Source organism: Neovison vison, chromosome 13 (genome assembly GCF_020171115.1).
Source record: "Neovison vison isolate M4711 chromosome 13, ASM_NN_V1, whole genome shotgun sequence".
In the NCBI taxonomy this organism is placed as follows: domain Eukaryota; kingdom Metazoa; phylum Chordata; class Mammalia; order Carnivora; family Mustelidae; genus Neogale; species Neogale vison.
Window position 1 is genome coordinate 45,116,877 of NC_058103.1, and position 16,940 is coordinate 45,133,816.

Genomic DNA, 16,940 nt, shown 5'->3' on the forward strand with positions numbered 1-16,940 from the left:
CCTTGGTTCACCTTTGTGATTGCCAACAGCCAGGGGACTCTGTATGTGGCACTGAAGCCACCGATGCCTGTTGAAACATCTTGTCTACAGTGCTGACTGCTCAACATTACAGTTGAAGACAAAAAGACAATATTCTGTAGCATGGGGTGAGGTGAAGGAGCGAGAGAATTGGAGACTGTCAATCTGTGGATAAGTGCTTTCTTACATAAATGTGAAAGAGGGATTAAATTCATTGCATGTAGTTCCTAGGGTTAAAAAAAAAAAAAAAAGAATGTTCTAGGAACAGAGAAGCTATCTGACCCAGTGAATTCCTCTTATCTGAAAATGTTCCAGCAAATGCTGGCTAAACAAACACCTGTTGGGGATGATCCAGCATTGGGTGGGAGGTGACCAAATGAATCATAGGATCGCTCACACTTTGTGTCTATGAAGTAGAAAAAACCATGGGAGGAAATGTGGGAGGAATAGAGGGTGAAAGTTACTTGATTTTAGCTTGGGTATTCAAACCAATTTTTATGCTTATTACCATGTCATGTTCCACCGGTAGTTACATATAGTAAAAGGAGGTAAAAGTGTGGTAAATAATAAAAATAGGCAGTCAAATATTTTTCCATATGCTTGTTTCAGCATTACTTCCAGGTAAAATATTTCAGAGAAGCCAGCTCATTTCTAAAAAGGAAAATTGTATAACAATTTTTTGATCTATAAGAGATGAGAGACACAATCAGGATTTGTCAATAAAAACTTTAGGATTATCTGCACATAAACATTTACATTCGGGCTGGTGACACTAGTAAGTTTCATTTCTGTACAAATTATGTTAAAAAGCTCTTAAATTTCAGACATGGTCATATATATGTTATTTGAAATTCTCTTTTATCTAGATACAGATCTTGATAATGAATCTCTTGATGATAGATGTGCAGCTAGTTTGTCCCGAAACTCATGAAGATAATTATATTGCTGAAAAAAGTAAAGATATATTGAAATATATTGTAGAAATCTAGTTAGCAGAGTAGTCACAATACTAGTAGGAATCAGGAATCAAAAAATAATTGCTAAGTATAGTTCTACATCCTTTTGGATAAGGAAGTGTTTGCCTTATGAGAAGATTTCCCTTTTAATAAAGCAGCATATAGTGTGAAGAAACTTGTTTAAAAATCAGAAGGTAACATGCAATACACATGAATGTTTTATAAATCTGTACAATCCTTTTACTGGCAGCAGCAAATTAAAATTAAAAATAATATGTGAAGGCATTCTTTTTGCTAATATATTTTCCTCTGGGGTATAAGTAGGGAGGAGAGGGTACTTTCTATAGCAATTAATAATGGTATATTTCAAGAAAATCTATTTCTTAATATATGGAAGCCCTAGATCGCTGCTTCTTGTGATGATACAATCCATTTGGAACAATGTTCATAGTAGTCAGTATTAAAAACACGAATCTTAACAGATAAGTGAAATAAAACTTTAAATAATTTATTTGGAGTTTTAATAGTTTCCTGGAGGATATTTTTCTGCCAATAATCTCATTTTTTATAGTTATCGGGAAATTGAAATTTCCTCCTACTAGCTCTTATAACACAGTAATGGGAAAGCCTGTCTGCTACAGAGTGCTGAGGTGATCAGCAGACAACCCATATAATGTGGGCTCGATTTGCTCCAAAATTAAAGATGTAAAACACACAGTCAGGTATGTTTGAGCATTTGGTTTTGTTTCAGAGGGAGACCTGAAAGCTTCTTGAATTTGAAGGATCCCTGGATTTTAAGAGATAAGAAGGGGAATTCTGTTTTCAGAACCTGTACAGTGAAGTGGATCCTGTATGGATTGTTTTGAATGACCTGAGTTAAGCCCCGAGAATCAGACTGCTTGGTGAATTTGTCAGTTACTGTAATAATTCACATTCATGGCCCTTCCATAGATCCCTGACCCTGGGAAGATGGACTCAAGCCCAGGAAGCCCCTGAAGGCTAGGACTCTCGTGCCTGATCTTCTGATTTAGTCCTAATGCGGAGACAGTGTACTTGGGAAAGGAAGGCAAATTGGCTTTACAAATCTAGAAATAAAGTGAAATCTGCAGGATCTTTCAGGAACATTAATACGAAATAATATCCTTGGGGCACTGCTACCGCAGAGATTTTTAAGTGTTAAGGGGAAAGTAAATGCGAAGTTGTCATTTTAGTTATTCACAGCAAAGGATAATTAGCATAGCTTTGTGGGTTTTTTTGTATTATAGTCATTCATTGGTCTTTGTTAACTGTTTTGGTGATAGGAGAGGATGTTCACTAGATCTTTCTGGCCAAGAAACTACCAAGTTTATAGGAATACTTCCATTTGGAAAAGTTAAATAAATATTAAATTAAATATTTCCCAATTTTTCCAAATAAGAGGATTCATTCTGAAACTGAATGGGCAAAAACTGAACAGTGGTAGATCCTGCAAGAGTAAACCGGAAAGGTCATATTTTTCATTAGCTTGTTAGAAACACGGTGAACTTCTTCAGACATTCAGGTTATATATAAATGTAAGTTTTGAGCAGGTGATATATGACTAACAGAATGCTTTGGGTTTTCATTGCCCTCTTGATGATGGGACTCCACTGTGTCTATAACTGTCCCTAAACCAGGAACACACAGCCTCCTTACCTTGATCGTCTGTATTGCTCCAGACCCTCGCAGGTCTCTCAGGCTGTCGATGGCTTGCTGTGGTGAAACTGTGTCAGACAGGTAGAGGAGGAGACAAGCGGCCACTAAGGGAACACATTAGGAAAATAGTATATTATTAAATAATTAATGATAAGGTAGAGCGTTGCATATTTAATTAGACTTCTGCTGGTGCAGGAGATGGAGTTTAGTGTCATTGTGCAAAGTGGATTAAAAGACTTCTAGCGTATCTTTTTGACAGTTAAATTATGATTTTAAATGACTGTGGTTGAGTTGAAGTTTAAACTCATTCTTTATTGAGCTCTATTTAATGTACCATAGAATTCATTCATTTAAAGTGCACCATTCGGTGGATTTTAGTGTATTCACAGATGGGTGCAGCCATCACCACAGTACATTTTAGAACCTTTTCATCCCCACAAAAAGAAACCCTGTCCCCTCTTGTCATCATCCCCCTGCCCCCGTCACCCTGCCCTAAGCAACCATTAATCTGCTTTCTATGGGTTTGCCTAATCTAGATATCTTATATAAATGTAATCATATGTGTGCTTGTGTGACTGGCTTCTTAGGATAACGTTTTCAAGATGCAAACCTATTGTGATGTGTCACTACTTCATTCCTTTTTATGGATGAGTAGTATCCCATTGTATGGATGTACATTTTGTTTATCCACTGTCAGTTGATGGGCATTTAGGCTGGCTCCATTTGTTGGCTCTTGTGAATAACGCTGCTATAAATGTTCACGTACAAGTTTGTGTGTAGATGTGCTTCCATTTGTTTTGGGCAGGACTTGCTGGGGCACATGGTGACTCTATGTTTAACTGTTTGAGGAAGTACCGCCAGACCGTTGTCCAAAGCAGCTGCACCATTTCACATTCTCTCCCGCAGTGTATGGAAGTTCCAATTTCTCCACATCCCTGTGGATTTTTTCCATTATTTGGATAATAGGCATCCTAATGGGTATTGAGGGGTATCACTTTATGGTTTTGATTTGCATTTCCATGATGATTCATGATGTTAGACATCTTTTTATGTCCTTAATGGTCATTTGTATATTTTGTTCGGAGAAATATCTATTCAGATCCTTTGCCCATTTTTTAATTGGGTTGTCTTTTTATTATTGAGATGTAAGAGTTCTTTATATATTCTAGGTAAGCCCCTTATCAGATATATGATTTGTAAATATTTTTTCCCATTCTGTGAATTCTCTTTTTATTTTGATAATTTCCTTAGAAGCATAGAAGTTTTTAATTTTGATACTGTCCAACATTAAAAGGATTAACTGTTACTTCAGTATGCCACTTTGTTAACTGTTTTTTCTTCCTAACACATTTTTTAAAAAGTGAACAGTAATTGCATGAAGTAATTCACTTTGTTTTCATACTTATGATGGATATTATTTAGAATTTGCTGTCAGTATCATAACACCTGCATAGAGAAAACATTGGAAAACAAAACAAAACACAAGAATGCAGGTGCTAAGATGTGTATATTATGTTTTGCAGAATCCTTCAAAACAATGTTGAAAATACTTCCCATTCGCACTCTAGCTTTCTAATTAAGGGCCTTAAATTAAGGGCCTTAAATAATTCCTTAGGTCTTAGCAGATTTATATATTTTTTTGGTCTCATTTTAATACAAAGTGAGCATATGGCCCAGAAACTGATACTTTTGCCTACTTTGAGGATAAAGAAAAATACTGAATAATGAAAACACATTTCTTACCAAGACAAGATCTCCCAAGTCCTCCATAACAGCTGAAAGGGAAGCACAGTTTTGAATATTGTGTTTTCCTTCTACCCCACCAATTAGAACTGAATACCTGCTCTTTCTGCCCTCTCTTTCGAATAGTGCCTACAAGCACAGCACCTGGCACACAGGTTAATAAGTTTTTAAAAAAATTTTATTTGTTTATTTGACAGAGATCACAAGTAGGCAGAGAGGCAGGCAGAGAGAGAGAGAGGCGGTGGGTGGGAAGCTGGCTCCCCGCTGAGCAGAGAGCCCGATGTGGGACTCAGTCCCAGGACCCTGAGATCATGACCTGATCTGAAGGCAGAGGTTTAACCCACTGAGCCACCCAGGTGCCCCAATAAGAATTTTTAAATTAACCAGGAGCAGGGTGTACTTATTTATTTGTTGGGGGGTATTCTAAACACCTCTAGTGTTCAATGCAGGCAGGGCCTTTTCATCGACCTCTTAAACACCAGGATCCATATCCAGGAAGTGGAATATGTTACTAAATAGAAATCGGTCTGTTTTGACCAACTGCCAGTTTATTTTCCTCTGTCTAAACAAAACCATGGTTATGGAACAAGTCCATATGATGACTCTTCATTACCTAAAAAGAGTACAGAGGTGGCGTGTAACAGAGGTTTGGAGGCTGGGTTCTAGAGCCCTGCTGTCTGGGGCTGAACGGTGAATCTGTCATTATGACATGCGTGAACCTAAGCAAGTGATTTAACCTCTCTGGGCCTCAGCCCTATCACCTAAAAAATGGTGACAGCCACAGTACCTGCATCATAGTTAGGACTGAATGAGGTAACTGAATTTGTAAAGGGCTTGCAACAGAGCTTGGCACAGAGTAAAAAGTCAATGCATGTTAGGTGCTCTAGTCTAGCCCTGTGAAGAAATCAGCAGTTCTGCAGAACTGGATTTTCCAGAAAAAAAAATCATGATTAAACCTCCAAGCAACAAAACCATTCATCCCAATTACTTTTGAAGATGCTTAAAAAATGTGTTACACAATTCCTAACTTTTTAAGAGGGTTTATTGAACCTAAAGTAGTGCCGACAACTTCTCAGGACCATGAATGAGCGAGGGGTACTGTAGATGAAGCCAGGAGAGGATGTGAGCCACTGACCAAGCAGATACTGGCTCCTAGAGTAGTCACAAGCTTGCTTTCTACAAAGTGTCCCGGATAGAGGCCCATTTCAGAGATGAGGATCTATACCATAGGAAGGTAGAGATGGGCACTTCAGTGTATCTCTGCAAGGTGAATACTTCCTCATACCTTTATCTTTCCTCTTCTGATTCCTGCTCATCCTTCAAAACCTAACTCAAATGGCCTTTTCTGAATTGCCTTTGTGCCCCATGGAAGCTCTCACTGCCCTTTGTGCCGCCTTGTGTATACCTTGTGTGAGTCTCACTGCACCTACGTGGTTGTGCCATTAGCATGGGCTCCTTGAGGGCGGGGAGTGGACCTCACAGTGCCTGTTTTGTATTCATAATGTATGGTACACTGTGGGTGTTATGGGTTGAATTGTAGCCCCATAAAGGTGTGTTGAAGTCCTAATCCCTGGTACTGTGAAATTGACCTTATCTAGAAATAGGGTCTTTGCAGATGAGATCATAGGGGTAGACCCTAATGCAGTAAGACTGATGTCCTTTTTTTTGTTTTAAGATTTATTTATTTATTTGTGAGAGAGAGAGCACAGGCAGTGGGGAGGAATAGAGGGAAAAGCAGACTCTCTGCTGAGTAGGGAGCCCAATGCAGGATTTGATCCCAGGACACCAGGATCATGACCTGAGCTGAAGGCAGACACTTAACTGACTGAGCCACCCAGGTCCCTGACTGGTATCCTTATAAGAGGAAATGCCCCAGGAAGACACAGCAACACAGAGAGAATCCTGTGATGACAGAGGCAGAGATTGGAGTGATGCAGCTATGAACCAAGGAACGCTAAAGAGTGACGGCCACCACCAGAACCTAGGAAGAGGCAAGGAAGGATTCTACCAGAGTCTCAGAGAGCATATGGTCCTGTTGACACCTTGATTTTGGACTTCTTCCTTCAGAACTGGGGGAGAGAAAATTTCTGTTGTCCTAAGCTACCCACTTTGTAACAACAGCACTAGGAAACAGCATAGTATAGTAGGCAAGCAGTTTTGCTGATTTTATAACGGAACAAAAATGCACAGGGAGAATCAATGGGATAGCACCAGCAGTCAACACAATGGTAGAAAAAATTTTACCAGACCCAATTTCTGAGGGACAAACTGTAGAGCCATCTAGCAATGGAAGCACTCAAAGATGGCAGAATGGGTAGAAAATTAATCACTGTAGAACACCTTTAAAAGCTCTAAGATGATGAAAATTTCCAGTCAACAGATGCTTTATTTTATGGGAGCCAGAAGCATTCAACCTATGTAACCATCTTTCCATCCTGTTTGTCTTCTATTCAAACATCAGACAACATTTGGTGTGCTAGAACCCACTCAAGTAAAATTCATTAAATTTCACTAATCTGAGCTAGTTTGATCTCTAGAAACTTTTCAGTAGAGGCTGTTCTCAAGGATGTATTTAAAAAAAAAAAAAAAGAGGAGCACCTCGGTGGCTCAGTCATTAAGCATCTGCCTTCGGCTCAGGTCATGGTCCCAGCGTCCCGGGATCAAGCCCCACATCAGACTCCTAGCTCAGTGGGGAGCCTTCTTCTCCTTCTCCCATTACCCCTGCTTGTATTCCTTCTCTTTCTGTCTCTCTCGGTCAAATAAATAAAAAAAATCTTAAAAAATTAAAATTAAAAAAAAAAAATCTCAGAACTGATTTGAAAAATGGGTCCCCAAATTGAAAAGTATTTTTTGCAAGCCACATGTAATTATCTAATGCTATTTTACTTAGACTTATTAGATAATTTAGAATAGACAACTTTATTCTAAAATTTTGCTTTTATAATTAGTAAAGCAGTTAGTAATTGCTTATAATTGTAGATTACGCTTTTCTCTAGAGAAAGGCTGGAAACTGTAGAATGTAGGATAGTGTCTAGTTCTCTGTACATTTGAGTTCATTTCAGTCACAGTGTGTGTCCCCAAAGCTCCGTGCACTACTTTGTTCACCTTTCTAATGGGAACTGTGGGCACAGGGTCTAGGTCTATGGAGAAGCTGGCTGGGCTTGCCCTTTCCCTTGGTGCCATGAGACTACCTGGTTATTTGGTATAGTCTGCATACTTTCTAGTTCAGAGCAATGGACTTTAGGGCTTTTGATGTATCAAACTATTTAATACTCTATCTTGTTCCAGGAAGGATTAAGCAGTTTATTAGGATACAAAAAGTACAAGAATCACAGAACCTCGGCTGCGTGTCTCACTGCAGGCAGAGCATCTACTGCATTATCCACAGCATCACTTCTAATCTTTGTATTGCTATTGTCTACTGCCGATTGGCACTCCCTTTTTTCTTTCTCCAAGCTACTTTTCTCCTCTCGCCTCCTTTCCCCCCCTCTTAGTTCATTTAATTTTGTTTTAAATTTCCATACCAGCAGCTTGTGCCACTGGTATGGAAATTAAATTAGCCATTGACAAACAATGAGAGTACCTCTTTGGGTCTGGTGGCAAATTGATATCATCATATATAATTTTACAGTCATATTTTTAAGATTGCTTATTGCTTATGATTTCTTTGCTGATTTTTAAAAAACTGACCTTTTTTTCCCCCTCAAGATTTTTTATTTATTCATTTGAGAGAGAGAGAAAGCAGGTGGAGGGGAAGGTCAGAGGGACAGGGATAAGCAGACTCCCCATTGAGCAGGGAGCCTGATGCAGGGCTTGATCCCTGGGATCATGACCTGAGATGAAGGCAGATTCTTAACTACCTGAGCCACTTGGTGGCCCTCCATGCTGACTTTTTTTTTTTTTTTTTTTTGGTGGTTAGAAGCAACTAGGCCACTGAAAGGCTGACCAGTGAGTGAGTAAGGGTATCCTAAGAATGATGCCCCATCTTTTTTGGAAGGAAGAGGGACCAAAAATTATAAGTAATGCTCTAAGGCAAAAAGAAAGAATAAAAAGCCTGTAAATCTGTTCTAAAAATTTCCAAATCTACTCATCTATTGTCCTTACCCTTCAAAAGGACTAATGGCAAATATCAGAGTGCTTGCCCTATAGTAGACATTATACGAGTACCTGTCATGCTTTATTTCCTTTTGATCCTTTCACCAAACTGTAAGGTAGGTAATAAGTGAATAAGGATGCAATAACTAGAAAAATCTTTCTGACCGGGGCATTTCTCATGTTATTTATGGAGAAAAGAATAACGTACTGTATTAAGGTTTTTCGGTTATTTTTAAGGCAGATTGCAAGCTCCTCCATTATTTCACAGCAGCTGGCTATGTCAGGAGTCCCTCCATCTGGAATTGGATGATGATGAGTGATAAATCCATACTGATGGTAGAGGTCCAAAAGGTTTGGGACTCTGTATTTTGACAGTTCTCCTCTGGTGCAGAAAACAAATATGTCTTGTATACCATAGCTCTTTAGTTCTTCTGCCAATAAACCAAGATACGGATACACATGTACAAAATATTACAAATTTAAATACAGTCAAGACAGAGGATGTGGTGTTAAATTTCTTAAGCCAAATTAAGTAAATAACAAATGATAATCTAAAAATTTGAAATACTTATTAATAATCTAAAACAATATTGATCTGTCTTCAAAGAAGGGTGAAAATCAAGTCACTAAGCACAAAATAGGAATTGGAAAACCTGGACCAAAAGGTGTTTAAAATTAATCACCTTAATAATAAAATCATACTATAATATAATAATCCTAATTATATTATAATAGGATAATAACATTATAATATAGTGATTATATTATCATATTATAATAATTATATGATATTTATAGTATTATAATGACTTAATAATTCAAAATGTTTTGAACTGAATTTTAAGATGAGTCAAGTATATTGCTGTTCTTGAAAAAAATCTTTTTTTCCATATGGCTTTAAAAATGAATTTTAAAACATCTGCTATTTCAAAATAAACTCTTGTGAAAAAACAAAAGCATGTTTCTCTCCCATTTTCTTCTCCCAAAATCCATGTTTGCTATTTTCCTCCCTCTGCTGTTTTGTTTTACCCTAAGCATTGTATGTAAAATCTCCTGCATGCCCAGGCTGCCTGAGCTCATGCTCTCCTTTATATTTGCACGGTGTCTTGCCACCATGCATTTCATTTTATGGACTAGGTCTCTAGGAAATAAAACGTTAACTATGCTAGAATTTCTAGGTGACTTAGCTAATTTCACTATAATGAATATGAACAAAGCAATAGTACTATAGGTCATTCTATACACTAAAACATTCTCACGGCAATATTCACTCTAGAGTCTCATGTTCAAAATGAATAACTAATTCTGGCTGATCTCAACCTCCTCTTTCTCCCTGCTAAATCCAGGGTCTAATTTAACGAAGCGTCTTTTATCATGAAGCTCCAGATTTGTACTTGAAATATGGCTAGTCCAAATTGAGATGTATCCTAAGTGTAAAATCCATATCTGATCTCAAAGATCAAGTACAAAAGAATCTGTATCTCATTAATAATTTGTTTTAGGCTTAAAACCATCAAAATGAAACTATTTAGGCTCTGTTAGGCTAAATAAAATATATCAAGTTAATTTCATCTGTTTTTACTTTTTTAATATGACAGCTAGGAAATGTAAAGTTACACACATGGCTTCTATCTGTGACTCTGGACAGTGCTGCTTTATTTTATTATTTTATTTTGTTTTTTATAATAATACTATTATGTTTTCATACTTCTAAAAGAATTAAAACTGAAGTCTGCATACTTCACCATTTTTAAGGGTAGGTGATTTTTCTCTCTGACTCTTGCACACAATGGATAATTTCTATTACACAGTGGTTTTCAAACTTTGCTAGAAAGAGCTCTGAGGAGGGAACTATAGGGGTTGATGCAGGGAGAGTCTAGGTCCCTCCCCCCAGACTGTCATCTTTTATACTTTGGATTCCATTTAAGATCTCACTGGAAAACAAAAGGTTTGGTAAAATATTGGAAACCCCATTTATAGAAGATACTAAATGAATAGGGCTTTCCAAAATGTGCAAGACTGGTTCTTGAGCCAGTGATTTTCATTATAGTTTGCTTATGACCTAAATGTTCTCCAAATAAAAACTCCCTTCCATGGCAGTTATATCTAAATCAGAGAATCTTTACAAGTAATTCAAAAGTTAACTAATCTTTTAGCCTCTGTAAGTCTTTTTTGGTAGGTAAGGAATAAATTAGAGAAAGCAAATTAATGAATTGATATCCCAAAATAGCCAGGAAAAAACTTTAAGATTTAAAAAATTTATACCGGTCGGAATCAAGATGTGTGTGTGTGTGTGTATGTGTGTGTGTGTGTGTGTGTGTGAGAGAGAGAGAGAGAGAGAGAGATTAAGTGTGTACGTGTGCACGTGCGTGTGTTTATTTATATTTATTTTGGTATATTATGGGGACCTTGGTGGGACTATTAGCCTTGAGATATTCCAGGACAACAGGATAAAATGTTTTGAAAATCCAAGTTTTTTAGTTCCATGGAATATGTAAATTCCAAATTGGGGTGGGTTATCGGGATATTTGTGGGGTGAACATCCTTGAGCCCGGGAAGATCAGACCCTATTCCATCTTTCCCACCCAGATGCTAGCTCTCTAAATTTCCTACCCAGGATGGACAATTTCAGTACTACCTCTGGCTTAGGTTTAATTTCTACCATCACAATCATGTCTGTAAAGGACAATATGTTAAAAGATCTGGGCAGTGAAATGGCAATTTTCTATTTACATACTTTCCTCCCTCTAACTTACACATTTTAAACTCAAATGCAATTTCTATGTGTAACTACAATAATCAGTGAAAAGCGATGCTGTATTTAGTAAATGAGGAGTTAGTTTTCTGTGCCCTTTGCAAATATCTCTTTGTGTGTCAGAATAAGTCTTCAGTTTGAAATTATGAAATAACAAACATATATTTTGTATACTGAACAGAGACTAGCATTTGTTCTTTTTGACAAAGAGATTTTCAGTGTTATTAAGGAAAAAAAAATTAATATGGTTGTTTCATGTTATACCTACCTGTGTCTTTTTGGATATTTCTTCTAACATTTTTAAATTTACAACCTATAAGCAGTAATAAGGCAAGTGAAAAAGTCAGTTTTTGGTCACATATAACAAATATATTTAAACACATACACAGTTTACTTTACAAGGTCATACCTCTATGATCATTTATATGTTTCAATTTCATTTTGAGTGTGGATTTCAACTTCTTATATTCCTAGGAATATAATTGAAGGGATTCATAGACCCCAGGTGAAGGAGCTCCTAATCCATAGAGTCTTTTTTCTGTGTCCTTTCTGTAACAAGTACCTGCCTGTTGCCCTCAGCCTCACCTTGTACCCCAATGCTGAAGTTTTTTTTTAAGATAGGTAATCAGAAATGCAGAACTGTGAATGGGTCTGGAAGGATTGAAGAGTGATTTCTGTTCTTTTAGCTAGAGCCCACATGAGGGCATCCTAAAGTGAGTTCTCCAGGCTGATGATCTAGGAAATTCTCTTCTTGCTCAGTACAATGATGTATTAGCTAATTAACAGATTATCTTAAGTATCAATAGAAGCCAACTGTAGTGTTACCTACCTGGAAGAGCACATAAACCAAGAAACTGAGAACAATTCACTCTTGACAGGGGTAGCCTGAAAAGAATAAAACTTTAAGTTTACTTCAGTTTTTAAAAAGTTGCAAGTGGAAACTCAGTTCAAGAAATGCGTGGTTGGCATGGAATAAGGGTGTTTTAAAGTTTTACTGTAGTCACAAAACAAAAATGCATATGCAAATATAATAGTATAAAACATATTTAAGTTACCCTGTGGTATGTTATCTGAGATATTTTGCGTTAGTAATCTTGGGGAATTGTCTAGAAAATGACTTTCTGATGATTTCATCCCCACATTCATTCTCCATTACTATTTAAAGATTTCTTTGTAGGACTTCCTTAAACAGATATAATTTCATGTGATAAAAATTGCAGGTCATTCCTTGTTGTTATGGATTTTGGGTCAAATAAAATAATTTCAAAATCATATTCCCAGTTTGCAGTACTCAGGGACAAAGCAGATAAAGGCTAGCTCGGTCTGTAAGACAGAAGATGAATTTAGAGGAAAACAGGGGGCATTGTATAAATACCATGTTAACTTTGAAAATTAGATGAGTTTTGAGTTTTAAAGGGGGTTGTGTAAGGGGAAATGAAAGATAATTGCTATTTGATAATAGAACAAAAGGAACTTTGGAGGTAACACACTCTTTCTCTTCCTAGAGTTGGAAATGGTGTTTTCTTAGAGAGATTATTACATTTACAGGGATGAGAGAAAGCGTTGATTGTTGTAGAGATTCTGGTGTAATAAGTCACTGCCAAAATTTGGAAGTTGATTCTATATAGAAACATTTGTTTTTGCTATTGTATCTATGGTAACATGGCATTTATCTTAGGCAGGGTCTGCTAATAGATGCATTATTGTGGCAAGTAGTTCTAGGATTTGACTAAATGATAAACAATTAAGTATCTCATCCTATGTTCGGTATATTGTTCTTTTGTCATAAAAGAATAAGTAGGTTTGGGTACTAAATTGCAGATATACTGATCCTGTCTCAAGTCCTTACTTGTTTCTAGTATGGTTTTCTGAATGCATGAAGAATTGACTTCCTCCTCTGCCCATCCCCCATCCAAAAGAAAAGTCTTCTTCTATCATAGACAGTAAATAAATCATGGAGTTAGAGGGTCCCTTAAAGATCAGAATTACCCAATCCTCAGAAGAGAATCACTAAATATTTTCAAAATGTGGACTACACTATCTACACGGACTATGATCAAATAATCAAATATATAAATAATCAAATAATTTAGCTCATCATTGATCAGAAGTGATCATTGATCAGAACATACCATGATATCTGAATTGGAGTCTGTTCATCTTCAATAGGCTCTTCATCTGATGAGTCAAACTCACTTGTTTGCAATGAACTAGGCTTCAAAAGAAATCAGTTATGTTAAATAACTGTAAAGAATAATACGTATGTATAAGCTGATCCTTGCTTAAACACACACCGAATGCATATTTGCAATTTATTCAACTTGGAATATCAGAATGATCAGCGATATAAATACTAAATTACTGAGTTTACCATCCTATTAATAATTATAGTGTTCTGTGGTGGAAAGAGAGTTGGACTGGGAAAAACCAGGATCCTGGTTTTGGCTCTGCCACTTACTGTATAATCTCGGACAAGCAACCTCAGTTTATTCTGGGTCTCCGTTTTCTACAACTATAAAGTGAGAAGACCTAATAGTTAATTCACAAACATTTCTTAAACACCTTCATTTGCCAAGTTTGGAGATGCAAAGATCCATAAAATAAAAAGTTTCAGTACAGTTGGAGAGGTGTGTGCATAGATTAGAAAAGAAAGTCGTAAGTGCTAAAATGAAAGCATAAACTATGCATTTTATTTATTTTTAAATATTTTTTTTTCATTTGATGGGGAGGAGGGAAAGAGAGAGCACAAACACAAGCAGGGGGAGCGGCAGGCAGAGGGAGAGGGAGAAGCAGATTCTCTGCTGAGCAAAGAGCCTGATGTGGAGCACCATCCCAGGACCCTGAGATCATGACCTGAGCCAAAGACAGATGCTTAACCAACTGAGTGACTGCTTAGAGAGGTGGAGAAATCTTCAGAGGGGATAAATTAGCTGGGTTTTGAAGGATAAGCAGGAAGTTTTTAGGCAGATAAGGAAGAAGTTAAGGCAATAAAGGCAAAAGGAGAAAAAACTTGTTTTCAGAAACTGTGACATTGGAGCAGAGGTGATGAAGCCAGTTAAGTAGTTTTAACTACCCCCATCTCTCAAAAAACAACCCCAATATGGCCTAGTAGTTTGGTTAATGTGGGGGGGGTGGACGGGTAGAATATCATGCCCTCAACTTTGTGAATTACGGACTAGAGAGATTGAGATGGAGTTTGTGTAACAATCTAAGGAGTTGGAACTCAATCCTGTAGGCACAATTTCTACGTAAGAGTCAGTAGTTTAATAGGACCAAAAAAAAAAAAAAAAAAAAGACACCTTTCTTCTTATTTCCAACTTGGAACCACTGAGAGATAAAACAGTGGAGAGGCAAATGGAGATCAATATGTTAGTTTTATTACTGAGTGTCAAAGGGAGGATGTGGCTTTAAAAGTCAAGTGGTCCTGTCAGCTCTTCACTCCAGAATTGGACTTACCTACCCAGTCAGGAGCAGCAATGAACAACCCATTGCAGAGAGAAGGGAAGAAAGGGTCCAGCTATTTTGTTCAGCTCCTCCCAGTCTGGGGGATCAGATCTCTCACTCTGTCTCTTCAGGGAACAAGCGGGAAAAGAGGCCAAGAGTGAAGGACGGCTGACGCCCCTCCACAAGGAAACAAGGGGATTAGCAAGAGTAACCAGCTAGTGTGCTTTCTAGCTCGGAATCTATACTCTATAACGGTCTTGTTACTACAAGATCACATTGCAGAGCCATTTAGGCTATGGATGTGAGTTGTTTCGGATCTCTTTGCGTTATTATTGTTATCAACTCAAATGAATAAACGTCCTTTAATATTCCATAGGTTGTCAACCCTGGTGACAGGTGATTGAGTCAGGTGGGACCTCGGCTCCTTGCGTCTGTTTTTCCTTTCCCTTTAAAGCAGTTTTGACGATTCAAGATTTTCAGAGTGTGGCTCCTTCACTAGGCTCTTCCAGCCAGGTTAACAAATCCTAACAGAGTCAGACGTTTCTGCTCCCCCCCGGTCCAGAGATTCTGAACCCCAGAAAGGCGCGCAGTGCCAGTTGGCCCAGGGAGATGGTGACGCGCCCACCAACGGGGGTTGGCAAAGGTCTTTCCTCGAGTTTTCCCCGTCTGCGGTGAAGACCGCTCACCAGGGGCGCGCGGGCATCCCCGGACATCCTTTGGGGCTGGGTATGAGGCAGACTGATAACACTGAGATCTCTCAGCTCTCCATGCCTCAGTTTCTTCCGTAAAACCGGATTCAGCCCTCTCTGGCAGGGCTGTCGCGCGGCTTAGGAAACTCCGCAGGCGGCAGTACCCAGCCGGTGCACAACAGGTGCACAGCGAATGTCTGTCGTCCCCGCGTCCGCCACCGACCCTGTTCCTTCTCAGTCATCGCTCTCCCCCGTCCAGGGAAGCGCCATCTCCCCGACCCAGGACGGTTACAGGGCGAGTCAGGCCGCGACCAGGCCCGGGCTGTCCCCAGGCCCGAGAACTGGCCTCGGGGCCGCTTCCGTCCCTGCGGCATCGCTCGTCCAAGCCTCCGCCCGACTCACCGGCTTCATCGCTGGCAGCCCCGCGTCCTGACCTGCTGCCGCCTCTCTCCAGCAGCACCGGCGTCCCAGCGAGCGCCCCGCGCCGAGCCCGCCCCTTCGCTCAGCTCATTGGTAGATCCTTCTGGGAGGTGGAGCGCGGCGCCTTCTAGGAGCCAATCAGACCCTCTCTCTGTTTTATCCTCCGCCCCCGAGTGCCTGGGCTCGGCCTTTAACCGCCCATTGGTTTCTAGGGGCCTTTGAAAGACGCGCGGCTGGAGGGCGCTATTGAACGTTGATTGGCTGGGAGGGCGCCCTCCCCCCCCCGCCCCGCCGTGGGGAGCCGGGAGAGGGCGGGAAGCCGGAGCGAAGAAAGCATCTGAAGGCAGCCCCAACACTTTGGGGACGCTGGAAAGGCTTACTTTCTCATGACAGGATTCCTGAGTGGTACCAGGTTAGGGTATTCCGTTTCTTAAATTTTTAAAAATCTTAAGGGCTTAGGGGGGGGAGCACTGTCTTGGAGCATCTTATGAAAACACTCCATTCCCCATAGACTTTATACTTATGGTCATATCTAGTCATATAAGTACGATGGACAGGACTAAAAATTCAAAATACAAACATAACTTGTATGTTTGGTATTCTGGGTTCTAAACTATGCTAGAATCTAGACAAATTAGCTTGTAGATCTGCTTTCGTGTTCAGTAAATGTGAATGCAATGGTATTGTGAGCAAGGAAGATAAGTCTCCAGATGATTTTTCGTGCTAGTGTTTTTACATAATCAGTTACAATCTTGAAAAGCTGTGGTTGATTATCCTCTCCCCCACTCTTCCATCCCCATTTAGCTGGCCAGGAGAAGGAAGTCATCAGGACCCATATTACCTGCACATCTGCAGAATGTGTGGAAATTTCAGCTCCCTGACTCATGTTGTGAAAACCAGTGGGTGGAGAGCTAATAAGAGGAATTCTTTAGTAAAGAAGAAAGCATAGTTTGACTTGGAGTCTGTATTAGTCAGGGTTCTCCAGAGAAAGAGCACCAAGAGGATAACAGACAGAAAGAGATTTATTTTAAGGAAGTGGATCTCCCAATTGTGAAAGTTTGGCAAGTCTGCAAAGTCTGACAGAGTTGTTTATGGGGTTGGAGCTTCAGGAAGGAGGTGCAGCTGAAGTTCAAAGGCAGTCTGCTT

General features: G+C 39.1%; 1 protein-coding gene across 2 annotated transcripts; it reads right to left on the bottom strand.

Moving 5' to 3' along the window:
• Positions 1–755: 755 nt before the first annotated feature.
• CDKN3 (cyclin dependent kinase inhibitor 3) lies at positions 756–15,820 on the bottom strand. Of its 2 annotated transcripts, XM_044230909.1 has the most exons (8): positions 15,777–15,820; positions 13,374–13,456; positions 12,071–12,126; positions 11,510–11,554; positions 8,695–8,917; positions 4,392–4,423; positions 2,649–2,752; positions 756–963 (listed from the first exon to the last, which is right to left on the bottom strand). In XM_044230909.1, the coding sequence occupies exons 1-8, from the start codon at positions 15,783–15,785 to the stop codon at positions 877–879; spliced, it is 639 nt and encodes a 212-aa protein (XP_044086844.1). In that variant the 5' UTR covers positions 15,786–15,820; the 3' UTR covers positions 756–876. The 2 variants fall into 2 exon arrangements, with proteins under 2 accessions (XP_044086844.1, XP_044086845.1); XM_044230910.1 differs by lacking the exon at positions 11,510–11,554.
• Between the last annotated feature and the right edge of the window lie 1,120 nt (positions 15,821–16,940).